At 31.2% G+C, this 20979-nt stretch overlaps 2 protein-coding genes and 1 long non-coding RNA gene across 6 annotated transcripts in view; 2 read left to right on the plus strand and 1 right to left on the minus strand.

Moving 5' to 3' along the window:
- Positions 1-7390, plus strand: part of LOC148284701 (putative sodium-dependent multivitamin transporter) — a 35075-nt gene extending 27685 nt beyond the window's left edge. The window contains exons 12-13 of one of the 3 annotated variants that reach the window (XR_015824189.1): positions 373-558; positions 1860-7390. Coding sequence is in view for 2 of the 3 variants with exons in the window: in XM_088236545.1 (XP_088092671.1) it covers positions 1860-1892 (33 nt within the window). In the remaining variant the exon portion in view is untranslated. Of the gene's footprint in view, positions 1-372 lie in introns of all 3 variants that reach the window. The other 2 variants (XM_088236553.1, XM_088236545.1) reach the window with 2 other exon arrangements.
- Positions 3484-15826, minus strand: LOC148284702 (fibroblast growth factor 1-like). The gene is made up of 4 exons (XM_088236568.1): positions 15286-15826; positions 14329-14492; positions 9953-10059; positions 3484-8537 (listed from the first exon to the last, which is right to left on the minus strand). The coding sequence occupies exons 1-4, from the start codon at positions 15423-15425 to the stop codon at positions 8352-8354; spliced, it is 597 nt and encodes a 198-aa protein (XP_088092694.1). The 5' UTR covers positions 15426-15826; the 3' UTR covers positions 3484-8351.
- On the plus strand, positions 10456-19213 carry LOC148284703 (uncharacterized). Of its 2 annotated transcripts, none has more exons than XR_015824195.1 (4): positions 10456-10563; positions 12146-12357; positions 12767-12821; positions 15941-19213. It is a non-coding gene; the product is annotated as an uncharacterized LOC148284703 (long non-coding RNA). The 2 variants fall into 2 exon arrangements; XR_015824196.1 differs by lacking the exon at positions 15941-19213 and adding an exon at positions 14131-14311.
- Positions 19214-20979: the final 1766 nt, after the last annotated feature.

The following is a 20979-nucleotide window of genomic DNA, read 5'->3' on the forward strand; positions in this document are numbered from 1 at the left end:
GAGAAAACATAAACTTTCAGCTTGGCGGGGGAGCAGTGGGAGGGTAATTTTATTTTTAGTACAATATCACTGTGATTCTCCCTAAATGCGTCAGTCTCCAGTGCTCGCTATTAACTATTTATACTGTCTAAAATTATGCAGCTGAATTAATGATAGTTATACGTATAATTGAGGAATTGAATAATTTATTATCACATTAATAAATAAAATGTGTCCTGAAACGATTGGCGTACTTCGTATAAGAGATCTAAAACAAAGTTTACTTACATAAAATGTTATTCAATAAAGGAAAAAAGGTGCTTCAAATATTTATTATAAATATATCATTTATTTGTGTAACTGCACTCTTTACTTTAATTCTTTTTTTTATAGATGGCACCTGGTAATAAAGCACATTGAACTTTAGTAAATTATCTGCACCAAATATATTGACTGGACTATCGACTATTGACTCTATCTTTATTATTATTTATCTACTTTTTAAAAAGTTGTAATGGTATGGGTTTATTTAAACTTTACACATTAGAAATATAGTATTGGATTGTTTTATTACATGAGGTATGTATTATATTTGCTTAGTTTAATACTCATTATCGCTTAAGCTAGGGTTTCCTAGGACAGCGGTGCCCGTATCTTAACGGCCGTAGTAAACGGTGATGCGGTGGACAGCCGACGAAGTGGTGACTAGAGAGTGGTTTTATTTTTTAACGGTGTTATCAACATCGTTTTCCTAGAAAACCACTCTCTCGTCACCGTTACGACGGCTGTCCACCACATCACCGTTCACTACGGCCGTTAAGATACGGGCGCCGCTGTCCTAGGAAACCCTAGCTTTATTCTTGCACCTATTTATTACTTTTTAAACTATTTAATTTAATTTATTTGATGTTTAGAAGTAAATGGTGATTATGAATTTCAGTAGGGAATAAAAAAATGCAAATCTTGCTTTATTAGACTGTCAACAACATAAAAGTAAACTTTTTTTTTCACGCTTCGCAATTTCTTTGAATATTTTTCACTAATATCAGGGGAGTGGGGTTTTTGGTTTGAGTTTCTCTTGGGGGTGTTGGAAATTTGTTGGTAAAATGTAGTGAAAATTAATAGAAAACAAGTCAGACTGTGCAACACAAAGATAAACATAGTAGTTTGGGTCAAAAATCGTTGTTAGAGTACTTAACACTTAAAAAAATTTATTTAGTATTTATTATACATTTGTGTTATTATGATTATTAACCTTAATATTTCAGTATTGAAACCATTTTTTAAAAATCATAAATAAAAATGGGAAACAAGTTGTCGTAGAGCGGGATTCGAACTTTTGACCTCCTAATTTGGAGTCCGCGACACTACCCACATAACCGAAACCCCTCAATTAGCAAATGCTGACCAAATTTGCCCATAATGTAATGACATTTTTATTTCAGCCAAAAAATCCTCTAGTTAGCAATAAAAATAAGCATAAAAGCGCAATAACTTGTCATTTTTAACAAATACAAAATTGAATAAATATGGATTGGTAAACATAGACAGAATGGTGAATGTTACATACTGTGTAAAGTAGCCACTTTAACCAGCCAATGATAGGCCATAAGCCCTGTAAATGTCTAGAATTCCATATTTCTTTTAAATTTTTCTCCATCTCTGTAATTTTCTTGCTAATTTGAAAAATTGCATTTTACTTGCAATTAAAGTGGAATGAAATAGAATGGAGAAAACGGAGGAATCTTTTAATGAAAGAATAAAAATATTTAACAATATTTAGTAAAGTCTTTGACCACAAATTTAATGCTTTCAATATTAATAAAGATATTGTTGATTACATTGTTTTTAAGTGTTTTTGTAACATTGTTTTTTTCCAGATGGAATTAAAACCATTCGTCCAAGATTTATAGATTTTACTTACTGATTTTATTGTCTTTTAAATCAAAATTATGTTTAAAAATATGGCCCAAATACTTGACGGCTTTTGTATAGCACAATAAAGGACAACTCAGGCAAAATTTTTAAAAATAAAATATATTTTATATATTGTCATTGTGCCGGCGATATCTGTTAAGTGATTTTTCTTTTTTAAAACTATTTTTAAATTATCATTAAGATATTTAAATATTTTTTTCAAAATAAAGTTAAGTATTTTTCATTTTTGTTACCAATAAAAAAATATGCCGAAAAAATCCACCATCAAAAGGCACATTGTTTTATTAATCTCCTTAACAAATTTTTACTATATTACTTAACAGATATTGACGGCACAATGACAATATTATGAAATAGTTTGTTTTGTTGAATAAGTTCTTTCATTGAATATGTCGCACATAATATTATGGTGTTTTATTTAGGAATGGTAAAACGGATGGTTTTTAGGATTATATTTATTAATTAAAAATACTTACATCAACACCAACATTCAATTGAAGAAACTTTTTGTGTGCCCTATTTAAATTGACGCATTTATCAGTAGTTTGTTGTTGATGTATTAAAGATTAAATTATTATAATTCAGATGCCACAAATTTAAATTAAAAGTTAGGTGTTTAGGGTTAGGGTTATATCATGGTACATATTGTTTATGTAATACTACACATTATTAATGTAAATTACAAAAGGGAGATTTAGTGTTATCATAAAATTGTTTTTGATTCTTTATCTTATATAAATACAAATAATATATATTTTTAAATATGCTGGCATTGAAAACACATTATTACTTTGTGAATTTTCATAAGGCGTTTGAGAATTATAAACATATTTGCCATAAGTATAATACAATTTTCTGAAGTATCAATAATAATTGTAAAAGGCGTGTTTTGATTGTTCAGGCATGTGAAGGGAATGCAAGACGAAAGAATTCGTCAAAATATTTATAAATGTCGACCCCGTGGTGTAATAGTCAGCGCGTTTGCCTACCATCCAAGAGTCTAGGGTTTGATTCCCGACTGGTACCTGAAGCGTAAGACTGATCATCTTACCTTCATGTAACAAAAATGATCAAGTTACGCTGTGATTGGTGTACCAATGCAGTGCCCTATGCACCACCAGGTGTGTGGAAAGGGAATGATGATGATGATGGCTTATAGAGAGAATGTAAATGGGCGCAGAAACGAGAGATATAATAATAGATGAAGATGAAGAAATAGATGTATGAAGAAACTTAAATAAATAACCAATAACAACTTCTTGAAACCGGACTTGTTAAATGTTAGAATAATCGACATGTATTGAAATCTGTATGCAAAGATAGTGTAGTATGGTATTTTATCTCTTCTGCCCACTGAAAGTGTGATGGTTAGATAGTTATTATTGGACGACTCATATAAACTAAGTATTTACATACATCTTTTTAGTGCATTTATTGATTAACACTCCATCAAATAAATACCGGAACTCAGTAAAAAAAAACAAATCAATTATTCTTCCAAATTGAATCTCCCTCAAAATAGGCTCCTTCTGAAGCGATACATTTTTTCCAATAAAAAATCCAGTCATCCATGCACTTTTTGTAAGCACACTCTGGAATCGCCCTGAGTTCCCTCTGCGAATTTTGATTTATGTCTTCAATCGAGTCAATACGAGTTCCACGAAGCAATAATTTAAGTTTGGGGAACAGAAAAAAGTCACAGGGAGCCAAGTCAGTAGAATACGAGGTTGTTCAATAACATTTGTTGAGTTTTTGTTCAAAAATTAATTCACAATGATGGCTTTGTAGAGACCGTGCATTATCGTGGTGCAAAATCTAAGAGTTGTTCTTTCACAAATCTGGCCCTTTTCTGTGGATGTTCTCTCTCAGCGTTTCATAACGCTCAAATAATTTTGTTTATTCACTGTTTGGCCGTCAGGAAGAAATTCCGAGTGAACAATACCACGAATATCGAAGAAAACAGTGAGCGTGACCTTGATTATCGAGCAACTTTGATGTGGTTTTTTGGTTTCGGCTCATTGGACAAGCACTATTCCGATGCCTGTTGGCTAGTTTGCATGTCGTACTCATAAACCCATGTCTTGTCACCAATTATGATGCGCTCTATGAATGTGGGGTCCATTCTGAATTGTTCCAGCACGTCCTTAGCCAATTTAGTTCGTTGCTGTATTTGAAAAAATTGGAACAAGCCATGCTGCGATGCGTCTCATACCCAAAACATCAACCAAAATCATTCGAACTGATTTGTAAGAGATGTTTAGTTTACGTGCTAGATCTTTCAAGCTATAATAAGATTTTAAAGCACTAATTTCTTCACTTGGTCGATGTTTTCTTCAGTATTCGACGTTGAAGGATGTTCAGGACGAGGCGAGTCTTCAACCACTTCACAATTCTCTTTGTACGTTCTGTATCACTCAAATGCTCTTATTCGCGATATAGTAGAGTCGCCGTAGGCTTTCTGCAACATTTCCAACACGTTTGAACCTGAAATTTCATTTGTAACACAATTTTTTTCTTCTCCATAGTAAACTCCACTTGAGTACAACCAATATTTTTGACTGCTGACAACAAACTAAATGACAGATCGCGCCCAAACTTAGCGTCAATATACAGTATAGTCAGTACAGTTGTCCCAACTTAGCGAAAAAAAAAAACTGAAAAATCATTTACACGGGCCTTTTAAATTACCCAGTCCCGGTATTTATTTGACAGAATGTATTCTATTAATTATATCTGAAACCAAAATTGAAAATTAATAAAATGGCAAAAATAACCCTTTACCTCAAATCGGGTCAAATTTAGAACTCAACTACTTAATAGTGGATAAATGTACTTTATTTTTATGTAAATCTTTACACACTAAAACACTCTTGTTTTAGTAATTGCATTTGCATCAGTAAGTTTTCAGATCGGTTATTTTAAAAATATGAAAATAATAAATGAATATGTGTTGTTTGAACATTAAAAATTATACGACTAAAAAATCCATACAAGTGTATTACATAATGTATTTATTGAAAACAAAAAAAATACATCAATGAGTTTAAATATGTAATTATTTATTTGAAAGTTAAGTAATACCAACTGTAACATTTAAAAATGTTGAACGCAATTGAATAAAAAGTAATATTTGGTGTAAATTAGTATGTAAATACAAAATTGTACTTATTTTTTTTACCATTTTCGATGTTTATTTCTATTTTTTAAAATGTGATGGTTTAGTTCTAATCGAGGGCTTCCAAATTGGATTGAAAATCCTACTTAAACGTTACTCAATGTTTTAAACCAGAGATAGCTTATAATGTTGTTTTTTTTTCTTCGTGTTATTCTAGGACCTAGGTTAACATAACATGTTCCACAGATATTTTGTACATACGTTATGTAGATGAATAATTATTATTTTGTATAATTGCCTTTTAAAAAAGTTATAATATTTAATTAATTATACAAAAAACATTTCATTTTACTTAAATAAAATAAAAAATTAAACCTTTAAATTATATTACACATGCAGCAGTAGTTCAAAATTAATAATTAGCAGCAGATTAAAAAATAAAACATACATATCATTATATTTACCATTTTTATATTCATATTTTTAACAATGTACACTAGTTTTTGGTAAAAAAATGCATATCTACAAATGTTTGGTTTTATGAGCATAATATTTCTCAAATAATATTTTTTCATGTTTTTTTAAAAACATGTACATATATATCATTTTGTGTAATGCATTTTGACAAGGTTGTTAAAATCAACAAAATATGATGCATTTTCGAATAATATTGTGAATTTCCTCTGCATAATTTTACTATAATAATGGCTCACGGTTGATGATGTCACCCATATTTGTAGTTTCCCTAATTTTCTTACATGATCTGCAGTGTGGGCGCTATATATTGTATTGATGTTCAAACATAAGATTAATATGAAATGGAATCAACTTTAGAAACATTAATTCCATTATTACGTAAAAATTCCACTGCTAAAAATTCTATTCACGCCTGTATTATTATTATGTTGAGTATGGGTTACTTATATTGCACCATTTTTGTAATATAAGGGTGCTTACAAATTATGTGATTTTTAATTTGATTTTGATAAAAAAATTGTGTAAATCTATTTACACAACGACAAGTGACTTGTTCTTTAATTTTTGCCATTTTTATTTGATTTTGACCATCAAATTTATCTTTACATCAATTCTGTTGATTTAACATATCCTTGTCATTCATAAACTTGTACAAATATTTATTTGGTATTCAATAGATTTATTTCAAAGTAAAAAACATTTTTTGACAATTATATTTTCATATATTATAATTTTTATTTCATGTTTGATTAATATAGTTAAATGTAGTAATTTTTTAAACATTTTCAACAGTAATTCTACTGTGTGAAACATAAATTATTAAACTCTGAATTTTGGCTACACATGTACCTAGTCATCTTGGTGATAAAAAGATCCAAGTGAAATATTAGTAGTAGAAGTACCCATTAAAAAAATCCTAATGATAATACATACATTTATTAGGGACAGAGACACAGTTCATAGCGACACAATCAGAAATGACCCATGACTGTGAACTTGCCCCGACTCGCTAGAAAATCCACGTTGAGTCCGGGACACTTGTAATGCATTCATAAACATACATATATTTGCATATACATATTCACATTATATTTTATACATACATATAATGTGACATTCCAATTAACTTTCACTCTTTTCTTTTGAACTCTTATATAAATCTGTTACAGTTACCACATTTTAGTTTTTAACATTTATTTAGTATTTGTTAGAGGCCGTAACAAAGGGTCAAATAATTATACCTACTATTATTTTAACACAATTCAATTTTCACATAAAATGAACTCAAAAATTACATTCCATAAATTTTTCATTGCATAAATTTTATAAGCTTACATTCATTTAGAAGCTTCATATTTATATATTTATGTATGTACGAGTTATTATTTTTATCTAAATTTATTGCAACAGAGAAGGAAAAATAATTATGGAAATGGAATATGGAATTCTAGGCATTTACAGGGCTTATGACCTGTCATTGGCTGATTAAAGTGGCCACTTTACACACTTTAACGTTTACCATTCGGCTATATTTAAACATCCACATTTCCTCTCTGTTAAATTGCAAAATGGTGAATGTTACACAGTATATACAGTGGCCACTTAAACCAGCCTGGTAAATGTCTAAACTTCCATATTTCCTTCCCGGAAAACTTTTTCCCGCTCTATTGCAAGAAACTAAGATTTTAATAACTAGGGGGTGAAATCCAGCCAGTCTACCAACATCTGGACATACTCAAAATAGTGTTTGTATTATTTTTAGTTTGAATTGATTCGAGCCGAAAGTTTAACAAAAAAATGTATGTTTGCGTTTTATTAAACTATTTTAAATGTTATTTGTTTGTTAAATAATATACCAAATAAATTGTTAATTATTAAACTGCTTATTTTTTCCCACTTTTATCTCTTTAAGCTTATCAAATAAATTTCTAAAAATTCAAATAAAATTTAAATGAACTAGATTCCCAACATTGGAAAAATAACCGTGGTATAAACCCCTTTCTTTTTAATTTTTAAAATTGGCTCTTGTTTTTATGTTCTACCAATCAAAAAAAAACAAGCACATGTCCAAATTTGCAACGGAGAAGTTTGAATTTTTTTTTATATGAGGAAGCGAAATAGAGAATCACTTAAACCCTTTATAATGTTGTTTAGTATGATACGCATACATGATACATAAAGTAATGCAAATCGCTAATTTTGTTAGTAGATATAAACTTATGTTAGAAAGGGATATCAAAAAATACTTGTTTTTAGTTTTTTATAAATTACTTATACTAAATTAATTTATATTTTAATACACTTAATGCATTTTACAGAGGAATACGTTAAGTATATATAATTTAATTCTAAATAATACTGCTTGGAAAATGCAATCAAATAAATAAAGTTTATGGTATATTTTTATAAATACAGGTATGTTGTGTAGTTTTGGTAGAATGACGTGCCAATGTTTTTTCACAATTTGCAAACAGGTAATTATTACACTTCATACAGTCGTATCAGGTGGATGTGATTATTCACCAGTCATATGATTATTCATTATCAATGTTTATTATCGAACAAACAGTGATCAACTCAATTCATTTATAAGAAAATTGGAATACAGTACGTATGTTTATAAAGTTTTGTATAATCAAACTCCTGACAAATTTTCTTACTAAATTGTCAAATATTTTAATTTTCTTATAAAAATTCCAGTACGATTGATTGATTGATAATTACATGAAAGATAAAATAAATATCTTGGCCAGAAATTGATTCTGTTCTAAATACTTTCTTATATGCATAATTATTGTCCAGATGACAACACGAGTTGAATTTGTGTTATCTTCACCTTGGACTAAAAACGTCTTGGTAGAAACTGTGTTGCTTTTTGACCCCAGCCAGTTTTCAATCCTCTTTTTGGCTTACCAGACTTCTTTATAGCCAAAAACCAGCCCAGGTGAGCATAACTTCTCGACATGTAAGTATTGTAAGATCCTATAAGTTCTTCAAGCCAAATTGTTTCCTGACGATTTTTGTCAACCTGTACCAAAAGCGTTAAATGGGTAGGTATGTATCATTGATTTAATTCGGCGTATTTTTATATTTAATATAATTTTACATATAATATTTTACATTCTAACATAAATGTGTTAAGAAAATGCAAATAACTGGCAGTGATGATAAATTAATTTGTTAGTAATTTCTAAGGGTTTCAAGATATTTAAATAATAAACAATTATGTGACACAGAAAATTTAACCATTCAATATTTTACATTCTAACATAAATGTGTTAAGAAAATGCAAATAACTGGCAGTGATGGTAAATTAATTTGTTAGTAATTTCTAAGGGTTTCAAGATATTTAAATAATAAACAATTATGTGACGCAGAAAATTTAACCATTCAATATGTAGATATTTAATGTCTCGCCAAGCAATTTGTATAGCTCATTCAAATAATAACATCTGAATATCACCAATATAATATTATATTAGAATCACATAACAATGACCTGAATTTCCTGTTTTCTGATTGAAAAGAAAAGCGTGAAAATATTTTATGAAAGAAAGGAATAACGAAATAACATATTACGCACTTGCATTTTAATTAGTAAAAATAATGTGTGGTAGATACATAATTATAAATTATAAGAAAACACAGTAAATTATAAAATGTATATTTTCTAATTCTAAGACAATAGGTTTTAGACACGGTTAATATAAAATTGCATTCTGTACATTTTAAAGATTGTTAAGGAAAAAAACTTTTGGAAACTGAATTAGAAAGAAGAAAATTAGGATGGGCCGCACTCAGCAAATTATCTTATATTCTGAAATCTAGAAGCATCCCAATACACTCGAAAAAAAAAAGTGTTCGGCACATGCATGCTCCCTGTGCTCACTTATGGGTTTGAAACATCACCCATTAATAAAAGAATTCTACATAAGCTGAGATGACATGCAGAGCAATGAAAAGAAGAATATTAAACATCTCACTCGGCGATCGCAAAACGAATCAATGGATCAGGGAAAGTATGAAAATTAAAGATGTGGGAAAATGAATTGCGGAACTGAAGTGAAATTGGGCGGGTTATGTTTCCCGGATGTCAGACGGTAGACGGACAAAAAAGTGAGCCAAGAATAGGACGCAGAAGCAGGGATGCCCCATATCAGATGGTCCTACGAGATCAGAAGAATTGCATGTCCAAAGTGCAAAGGGAATTGCAGCTGACAGGGAATTGTGGAGGTCCAAATGGGAGGCATTTGTTCAACACTGGACTCAAGTAAGAAGGCTGAGTAAGTAAGCAAGTAGAGAAAAAGCAACAATTCGTTATTTTGGCATTTATAAATTAAACACTTTGTAATTTTATTCCACACACGAGTATCATAAATAAGAAACCAAGTTAAGAATACAAAGTACTTTGTTTATTTTATATTAAAAAGCAACAAGACCAACCTCTCCGTACAGTCGTCCTTTTTTATTCATTGCAATGTACAGTTTACTTTCTTTTCCTTTTATAGTAACATGTCCTGGTAATCCTGCCGAGTTGATTTCCATAATTGCTGAAAATAACAATAAAAAGGTTTACCAGAGCGCTGAGGGTGTTTAAATTTATAGATCTTTGAAAATTGGTAATTAGGTTAGGTATGTATACATGTATATTTTATATTGAAATGTTTAGTTGGTAAATATATTTTAGTCATATTTCATCAATTAGGTGGATAGTGTGTGACTGCAATGAAAATGTTTCTGCCGCTCTTAACCCTTCACTACATACGACAGCATATATGCATTAGTGAGCAATTTCTGATTATATTCCTCAACGACATCTGTAAATTTATTTTAAATACACAATTAGCACCCCAATTATTATTTCTATTTGAATAGGGTCAAAGGATTCCGGAAGATGGCTCTAACTAAGGCTCTAACCAATTTAAAAACTACCATTCTTTTTGACAGTTGGAAATTTTCTCTTGTGTGTGTTTTATCGGATATTATTTTTAAAACCAGTATAGTCTTGTTTGACTAATCTTGGATTATAATGAATTATTTTCGTGAAGCTTAAGGTATGTTTTTGTGATATACACTAATCAAAATAATAAAATGCATTTCCATTCATTCCCAAAATCATGAATAATAACTACAGCAAAACCGTCCAATTTTGCCCGCTTTTTTGCAATTATGTTGATTTTCTCAAAAAAAATTTGTCGTGCTTTACTTTTTGATTACGAAGAATGACTGGTAATCATTGAATTGGGTTACGATTGTAAATTCAGCCATATTCAAATGCGGTTTCTAGCAATTTAAAATTTTGATGGCGGGCAAAATTACCTGCATGTTCCTCCATGTTTGCCCGCAACCATTATTTGTTGAACTGTAGCTCATATGACATTCTTGTCTAAGAACTACTTTATTGATTTATTAATTCAAGGCCAAAATTGTCGTTTGAGCATATTTTCAATAGCTAACTAATAAAATATTCGTCTAAAAACAATTGGGCAAATTTACCCGCCAAACTTTATTACAATTTTTTTCTTATAAGCGATTTATAGGCGTTAGGGTTGTCAAAATCTGGTTTTAACTTAAGAAAAATTAATAAATCTTGTTTATTCCAAAAAATGATTTATTTAAGTACACATGCCAATAATGTTAGTCTTAATTACCTAAATGACATTTTTTAATATCAGGTAGGTACACACATTTATCGAAATGGCAAATACTTATACCTATGTTGTGAGAAATAATAACTGTTTCAGGAATATAGTTAACGAACAGCTAAGAAGGTTAAAACTAGACGACATCAATTTTCAAAATTTATATAAATTATTTCGGAATCTAAGTCCATAGCTACGAAAGTGAAAAAATATCGTTTGAGGGTGGATAATAATTGAGGCTGGTTAACTCCAAATATAATGAAAATGATCTAATATAGAAACAAATTGTATACCATACAAAAAATGAGAAATGTTTCAGAATTTATTAAAAAGGAATTTAAAAACACATTATCAAACGAATTAAGAAAGGCAAAGAAGAATTAAATTAAATTATCCACAATAATGATAATATTTTTGGAAATCTAAAATACCTTCATAATAGTTTTAATTTAATTTAAACTAATTATTAAAATAAGAAAGTGACAACCCTAACACATTTCTTCGTTTGGGCAAAATTGACAACCCAGAGGCTCAACTTATGCCTTTTAATTTGCCCATCGTCTTAATTCTTGATTTAGGCTACTGACAACACATAATTTAAACAAGAAATGATTAAAAAACCGTTGTTTATATTATGCAACAAGAAAAACTTACCTTTATCTTTGTTATCGAGCAGTATATTAAAAAACACTTAGCCCGCAACAAATTACACGCGCACTTTGACAGGTTCTGACAAGCCACTGAGTAAAGTTAGTGACTAAAGCTTCTGAGGAAAGTTGGTGACATAAATCTACTTTCGTTCTTAATGTACCAAATTTACCGAAATCAAATGTAAATATATTTTGTTGATCATAGATTAGACTTTTTGGGCAAACAATCTATCCAGGGCAAAATTGGACGGTTTCGCGGTACATCAGATATGATGCTTCATGCATTGTGACCATATTTTTATGGTTTTCCGAACTAGACTTTTGCGTACCCTTTGTTGTTTCAGATGGCACAAAACGGTTTGTCTGAAAAAGAATTGAATGAAATCGTGATAGATATTTGATTCGTAATTGAATATGATAAATAGTGATGATGACATGGATTATTCCAATAACGAGAGCATAGAAGACGAAACTTACTGTGTCCCTGAAGATGATCAGAGCGGCGCGATGAGGAACCATACTGATATTCAAAATATTGATCATCTACCGTTTTGCAGTAAGTCAAATACAAAGGAACTAAACTAAAAAACATTTGATGGAAGAAAATAAATTTTGCACGTTATGACAAAAAAAGAGAAAAAAAACGGTTAACTGCCCCTTTACCATAACAGACACATGGGAGGGGTAGATCTACTCGACAGAAGCAAGATATGGTATATGAGGGTACTCTACCACCTTATTGATATGACGATTGTAAATGCTTGGTTGCAAAAACTGCTTTATTGAATTTCATTGGAATTATAATATTTTCACATCCCTAAAAAAATATGCCTCGAATGCATGAAGCATCATACATGATTTAGTAACATTTTTTCTGAAAATAAATAAAACCCATGCAAAAATATTTTAATAACAATTTTTCTCATTATTAAAAATACTATTTTTATCGGCGAAAAATTTTTCAGCCAAAAAACAAGTCATGCAGTGAAGAGTTAAAGAGATTTAAAGATAAAGTGTAAAGTAAGTATATCCACCATTATTAACATCGGGATATTAAAACTAAAATATTTTTTGTAAAAAAATGTAATTGTTACATATATCTATTTATTTATTTATTTAACTTTTTGTACATAATGATTATTTGTACATTGGCGGGCTTATTGCCAAATGGCAATTTCTTCCAACCAACCAATAAAATAAAAGTTTAATTTTTATAATTCAAGTTACAGTACATATTCAATAGAAAAAAAAGATTAAAAATTTAAATATATATAAAAATAGAAATAAACGTATTTGTTTATAAATTACCTTAAATCGAAACTATTACTCAATGGGAAAAAGGAAAAAAGGGGAAAGAGGAAAGAGGAAAAAGGAAAGGAGGAGAGATTAAGGAAGAGAAAGGAGATGTTTCTTCAGACGTGATTTAAACAGAGATAATGTAGTAACATCTTTGATGGTGGATGGGAGATGATTCCACAGTCGAGCCGCATGGACACTATATGAGTTAGAGAAGAAAGAGGAATTGTGTATGGGTATTAAGAGAGTGCCTTGAGAATGAGAACGAAGAGGTAAACCATGAACTGATAAGCGTTGAAATTTTTCACACAGGTATATAGGAGCGTTAGGACTATGAAGTACATTGAACAGAAGTGAGAGGGAGTGAATATCTAGTCAATTGAATCAATAAAAAGAGCATAATTTAAAAATTAAAAAAAATCGCAGTCGTATTTACGACTTGTATTTATAAAACAAAATCAACAGAAGTTAGGTCATTCGAAAATACGAAATCGTTCCCGCGCAATACGAGTATGACCAATAAGACTTTCCAAAAAATCAAAACGAACACATGGATTGTTAGGTTACGCATTATTACTCTGAGGATTATATGCTTTTTTAATAGTGATATTATGTAAACTTAAAATAGTTAATATTTCATTTATTACGTTGTTCTAAAAAGAACGAATAATTGGTTGTGCAGCTATCCCATTTACAGCTAAAAAAATACTCAATAAAGGCAAAAATATGCCGGCATATTTTTGCTTTTTATGTATTTTTTTTCCATTATTTGCGGCCTTCTATTTTCACCCACACGTTCATGACTCTTTCGCTACACTCATGTCGCCCGTTGCCCGTTAGAATAAAAGAATATAATATTTGTTCTGTTTTTCATAGTTGAAATGCAAAAAGTTTTCTCATCATACACGACCTTATTATAAGTGGACATTTTACGCGTAGCCAGGGCTACGGTCCGGTCTGATGGGGGTCTAAAAAATGTCACAACAAAAATTATCTTTTTTTGCTTTCTAAAAGAGCCCCAAACTCTTTGTAGGTACCCAAGAGCTCCAACATGGCCTAAGAGGGCCCCGTGCGTAGCGTAACGTCTGTTCACGCCGAAAGTCTGTTGGAGAATAAATAATAAAGGCAAGGTAGACCCACGAATTAAAATGCCATCGACTTCGCGCTTGTAACGTGTTTATTTATTGTATATTCAATAAAAGTATAAAAATAAATTTTTGTAATAATTTACCAAATGGATCAGATTCGTCCTGAGTTCCGAAAACCTTTCCATCAGTTGTAATTTTTAAATGGTACCCCGTTCGAGAAAAAAGAAGCATCAAATTTCGATAAGAAGGATTTCCATTATTCCAATGGTCAAAAGAATTTACTGCTGAACTTTGTAGACGACTGGATCTATAAATAAATAAATAAAGATTAGGTGTAAACCTTTACCAATTACTGAATAAAGACAAAGTGCATTTGTTTAAAATGTTATTTTCTACCCGCTTACAACTGTGTATTAGTACCTATAGCAACACTTTTATTTTTTTTTATTTTTCTGGGTATGTTGATTACTTTAAATGCTTTACAATATTTATGTACATCATATCATCTTTATATTCCTACTAGTTATATGCAAGAATATGTATTTGTATGTACCAAATGCTAAATTTTATTTCTTAATTTATATATGTTATCTATGTACCATACTTGTAAAAGCCCTACGGGCGTTTATGTGAATTCAATAAATAAATAAAATAAGTTAGTTGAAATGAAATGAACACTAACAGTCTCGACGCTCGTTGCCATGCCGTAGTCTTTGATAAAAGTTTTTAATGTTTCTGTAGATAAAATCTTTATATTAAATATAAAAAGCTCATACTCTACTCGGTAATTAGGTACTGTGATAAAGGCCTCTTTTTTATTCAATGTAAATTAATTTAAATAAAAAACAAATGTCTTACATAAAACATTTTTTTTTACGAAACCTAAATAAAAGTCAATGGCTTTCATCCCGGTTAGTAGTAATACTTATATTTCGCGCCCATGTCTAAATCTTATTTTAAAAGTACTTGCTGACAATTTTATCTTAGGGGCGGAGAATTTAAAGACGCCGTAAACCTCAGAATTTCCACAACAAAGTTCTCCACCCCTTATTTCCAATATTTATTTATACACATTATGTAAATTATTATAATGGACGTACTTAAGTGCATGTGCGAATGATCCATGGGAGAGGCCACGCCTTGTCCTAGAGAGGCATCCATCTTCCTCGTCGTCAGACGAAGAAGCTTCACTGTTGCTTCCATCACACGGCTTAAGATAACTGCCGCCAGCAAGCTTCATTGCAACCGCCTAATAGCAAAATGGGAAATTTATCTTCACGGAATATACATGCTTCTACTTGCGAATAGACATTTACTCTTTCTGACCAAGCACCGCAGGAAATGTTTGAACACATTTACTACTTAGTTTGACAGAACCAAGCTGGTAGGTATGTCCAGTTTTTCAATGAGAATGAAAAACCCAAAACATAAAAAATGTTGTAGATATTTAACTTTTTTCTTTCTTATATTATATAAAAATATTATACCTGTCTATTTATTGGAGGAACAAACAATTCATAAACATTTTTTGTATACCCACGAACAGGCCATGTCTTTGTGGGATTTTTTGTTTACTATTATTATTATTATTAATATATAAGTATTTCATTGCTTTGTAATTATTTCTTTTATTGAATACTTTGATTTATCTCTTATGTATATTGTTATAAACAAAAAAACATCACAAAATAAACAAGTATACTCAAATTAAAATCAATTAAATGACTATTAGTTACCATCCTAATTGTTTTCCAGGCTCAATTCTCGGCAAAGATTGAGGGATCATCTATTATCTAACTAATCTAACAACCAACCACCAAGATACGCTGTTCTAACTAGGTGAATCATAAAAGTATAGATATTATATTGAGTACGAGTGGTAGGTATGCAGAAGATAAAATAAACTATGTTGCCTTTATATTATTATAGTTATTTGATTAACAGCTATTTTCAGTTCCACATCTACTACCTACTAGATCAAAATTAGGGTAAAGATATCGTTGGCCTACTTATGTTCAGAGGAGAGTAAAAACTGTTTCAACTCCAGTAGGAAATTGTAATGTAATTTATGTATATATATATATATATATACAGTGCTCGATTTCTAAAAATTGAGGTACCGGAACTCTGTTAAGGGCGGACACACCGGGGGGTCTGGGGGGTATTCCATACCCCCCCAGCTAAAGGGGGGTCCGGGGGCCCTCGGAAAATTTTCAAAATTTCAGTTTAAAATTACGCATTTTTAGGCTGTTTTTACTTCTCAGTTAATAAACATACATGTTTATGTATGTAACATGTTAATAAACATAATGAAAAGCAGTAAAACAATACAACATAACTGTTTCAAAAATTGTTCTTAAAATATACTCCAAAACTTCATCATGTTTTCTTCGTATTTGCCTTCTCTTGATCTTTCCTTACTCTTGACAGCTAGCGCCGAGTGGTGTCCAGAAACCAGCCAAGAGTTAACATACTTCTCTGGATCAAACAGTCTAAGAGGAGGTCCATTAATTTTCAAAAACATCAGGCCAGAAACCGTTCTTATGTTGAGTGAAGATCGCAGCGGTGTAATTATTAAGTTCATCTGAGAGAATCCTCTTTCACATTCACTTGATGAAATGGCAACCGAGTCAATTGATTGTTTTACAGGATTGAGGCTTTCTGGTAACTCTCTGGAGTAGATATATTCGCGTAAACCTGTAATTAACTGTCTTTCGTTAAGTTTGAACCTGGAAGCAAGTTTCCTCATTTCATTTTCCCCAAAACTTATTGGGAGTTTCGTCGGCTAGGTTTTGGTATCCATAACTTCAAGAGTTGTAGCTAACTCAACATCTTTGTCATCAAGTAGTCTCGTTTCAATAGAAGTTTTAAGGGCCTCGTAAAATATTTTGGGGTTCAACGGCTGATTGTCTGATCTCCCTTCTTTTGTGTGGAGAGGAACCTCGAAAAAAGACAAGTTGTTTACTGCTTCTTGAGCCATTGTTGAGTAGGACCCTGGAACTGTTTTTCTTTCTTCAAATAAACCAACTGTGATTAGCAATTTTCTGTTCGCATAGTTCAAATCTGCATTCCGATGTTGTAAAGCTTCACTTAGTTCTGAAAGTTCTTGCAAAGCATCTGCCATCAATCCCAGGTCTAGAATGAAATTAGTTTCTGTGATTTTGTTAAGAAGTCCGGAAAAAGTACTTTTATCTTTGCTGTCTCTAGACGGGTCATTTGAAGCTTCTTTAAAGTGTTGGACTAATGCTTCATATGACGTCCAAACAGCTGACACAGATCTAAAACTAGATGCCACCCAACGGGTGCTCAAGACTCTTCCAATTTTTAAAATTTCTGTATCCAAAAGAGTTGCACAGCTTCGAAGTTCCCTGCTGTTCTTTGGTGAAGCATGATAGACAACATAGAGTTTGTCAATAAAAGATTTAAACCTATTAACTCCTGAAACAGATTTAATAACGTCTGACACTGACAGCTCAAGTCTATGGTTTGCACAGTGCCAAACAATAACAGAAGGAAATTTCTCACGAAATAATGTTGCAACGCCTTTGTGCTTACCGATCATAGTAGCAGCACCATCACAAGTTAAGCTTGTTAAATTATTACTTAAAAATACGTCAGATATTCCATTAGACCGAAGACAGTTCATCAAAGAGTCAAAAACAGCTGTAGCAGTAACGCCATCTAGTTCTATTAGATCCAAAAAGACGTTAGTGGAGCCACTCATACCAGTTTTAGGCAAAGAACACCGAACGTATACTATTAAACTTGACTTATTACTTAAGGACGTGGATTCATCAATTATCAAACCAAGTTTTGTATCATTCTTAATGATTTCATCTACAAAGGTTTTCTTCATTTCCTTACTGATATGCAAAGCAATTTTAGCACAGGCTTTGTCTGAGTGTAAAATGCGACCCATGTTAATCCCATTTAGTTCTTGCAAATCAATTTCCGTTTCAAAATTGTTAAAAGACTGATTTTCTTTAACAACCTTGTACGCCGTTCGGAAAATTTTCCCCGTTATTTCTTTTTCATGAGAGTTCTGTCTCAAAATAGTTTTCTCCAGTTTTCCGTCTTTACTTTCGGTTAGGATTTCAGCAGCTGCTTTATGACCAGCACTCTCTTTGTGGTCAAAAATCTTTTTCCTTAAAGACGTTTGCTTTTTCTGTTTAGTGTCACCATAACTGTCTATTTCAACATTTGCCCATTCTTTTGAAATTTTCATACCTGTTTTTTTCTTAACAGATAAGATCCCTACTTTTTTACAAGTACTGCATCCTAACTTTCCATTTTTAATTAACAACCAGTGATATTTTTCGCAAAATTCAGTTTTTTGAAAATTAGTCCAACAATCTGGCAAGGCATTGTCGTTACACTCAACCTTTTGTCCTTGTTCTTTAGAGTGATGTTCGTCAGAATCTGAACTGGTTACCTTTTCAGTGCTAGTTGACAGTTGTAAGGTCGTTGAAGATGGTTGCGTGAGGTTGTCTTCACAATCAATGGTTCGCTTAAGTCTCTTAGTATCACCCGAGGGTAAAAAAAAATCGGTTAACTTTTTGTTCATCTTATTTCACAACAATAACACGTAACAGTAACGTAACAGAGATAAATAAAAGAAGACCGTGTGTGCAAGTGGGTAGCGCGTAGTAGAGTACAGTACAGGACAACACGGACTCCCGACTACGGGACTACGACTGAGCAACTGAGCATCTAGTGATGAACGAAGTGGGGAGTAGACGCCAGACGGACGAGTCTATCTCTAACCTGGAGGGGAGGAAGCTATACTGCACGTGCGCGGCGGCGGATGAGTCTATCTGTTTATCTGTTAGCTTCGAGCTACAATTATATGCTTTATTAATAAATTGCGAGTTAATTTACCGTAATAGATAATAGATAATAACATAAGTTTAATAAATCAGTTAAATTTAACTGTTTTCAAATAATTTAGTTTTTTTACAGAGAGAGGTTCCGGAACGCCGTTCCGCCGCGTTCCGCCTGAAATCGAGCACTGTATATATATATTAAAATAATACAACACTTTATTAATAATGCAATAAAATGTTTACGCACATGTAGATTATTTAAAGTTTAATCAGAAAACACCGAAATATCATTTTTAAATATTTGTGAACATACGAGTTTTACAATTAAAAAATAACTCTAAGGGAAAAAATCAAGGTCTTTAAATCTTTCTACATTTCTGCGACTTAGCCAAACGCGCTAACCATTACACTACGAGGAAAAATACACGTATTTATATAAATGATTTAAATTAATGTCACAAAAAGTAATTGTTAGAAAATCTACCTTAACGACGCCGACGCCTTTTTTAAGTACCTAACTTATATAAACGAGTATAATTAAAACACTTCAAAAATAATTAATAAAACAGAAAATTATGCTCGTGTTCAGACGAAAATAGAATTACAATCATGTAGTAACTTATATTTTCATATAAGTTATTAATAAAAAAATACTTAGTACATTTTCACTTATTTATTTGACCAATTAGCGCTTTCACCCTCTAATGGGCATCTTCAGACTGGACTGAAGTCATAATCACCCCAGTCTGAAGATGTCCATTAGAGGGTGAAAGCGCTAATTGGTCAAATAAATAAGTGGAAGGATACCAAGTATTTTTTAATTAAAAACTTATATGTAAATATAAGTTATTACATCATTACAATGGAATTCCATCAAGAATAGTCAATAAACAATTTAAATAAAACAATAATAATCGGTTTGAAATTGAACGAGAATCCCGGATAAGAGTTTTCGACATGATTTTTTAGTTTCGAAATGTATTTTTTGTCCATATGTGTACCGCTTGTGTGTAACTATTTATAAAACATATTGAGTAAATGAAAATACACAAAAACGTAAAGGTACGTGGATAAAGTTCACTGTGAAGAGGTTTCCCCGGAATGCGCATTTTTGAGTCCTCTGCATACTGTGTATATATCTTTTTTCCCTTTAATATTTTTTTGCCCACTCTGATCGTAAATTTTGGGTGAAAAACTGTACCATAGGAAATATTAACCTACGATATTATTTTTAGATCAGTCAGCTAATATTAACTTGGCGGTGCCAACACCAGTAGGTTCATAAAATTAATGTTAGCTGTATATATACGTAGGTACATATATACTATAATTTACAAATATAGGTATCTACATACATATATATATCCATTTAGATATTGAAACTAGGACTGACTGGATGGAGCATGAGTATATTTTAAGCACTCCGCATAATCCCACTACCCATGGCTTCCGATTTTTTAATTACTTACCTATGTCGTACCTTTTTTTATTAATATTTATGTCATCTATGTAAAAGAGCTGCCGTTTTTTTTTTGCAGCTTTAGTGATCCTTCAAACCACGGAGGTATGAAATAGCTTATTAAATAATATTAAATAATATTAAATAGGTATTAAATAGCTTCAACATCGGGTTGTTCTAGAGAAATAAAGATCGATTCGATGGGAATACAAAGTTACCTATGTATTTTGGCCTAGCTTTGTTTTTTTAAGAACATTTAATCTCCAATTATCCGGATTAGAGTGCCAGATTTTATTGCCTAGAAATAATAAAGCGAATTGGAATCACATTAAAAGCTTACTTAAACACGTCCAAACGTTTGAGAAATATATCTTATTAAATATGTTTGAAAAAATATACCAGTTATAGACAAAAAAAAAAAGGTTTGCAGTAGGTACTTGTTTTATTTAAGTGCAGGCAAGCAAAATAGAAAAAGTCCAAAGTGATTTTTACAGCATTCATACTCTAAGATT

This window comes from Micrasema longulum, unplaced genomic scaffold (genome assembly GCF_059751315.1).
Source record: "Micrasema longulum isolate JH-2025_06_02 unplaced genomic scaffold, ASM5975131v1 h1tg000097l, whole genome shotgun sequence".
Taxonomy (NCBI): domain Eukaryota; kingdom Metazoa; phylum Arthropoda; class Insecta; order Trichoptera; family Brachycentridae; genus Micrasema; species Micrasema longulum.

Coding starts and splice junctions, on each gene's coding strand:
- LOC148284702 (XM_088236568.1), bottom strand. CDS start 15,425: ATGAAGCTTGCTGGCGGCAGTTATCTTAAGCCGTGTGATGGAAGCAAC. Junction 14,493..15,285: donor TCATTCGCACATGCACTTAA/GTACGTCCATTA, acceptor ATTTATTTATAG/ATCCAGTCGTCTACAAAGTT. Junction 10,060..14,328: donor GGACGAATCTGATCCATTTG/GTAAATTATTAC, acceptor TGTTATTTTCAG/CAATTATGGAAATCAACTCG.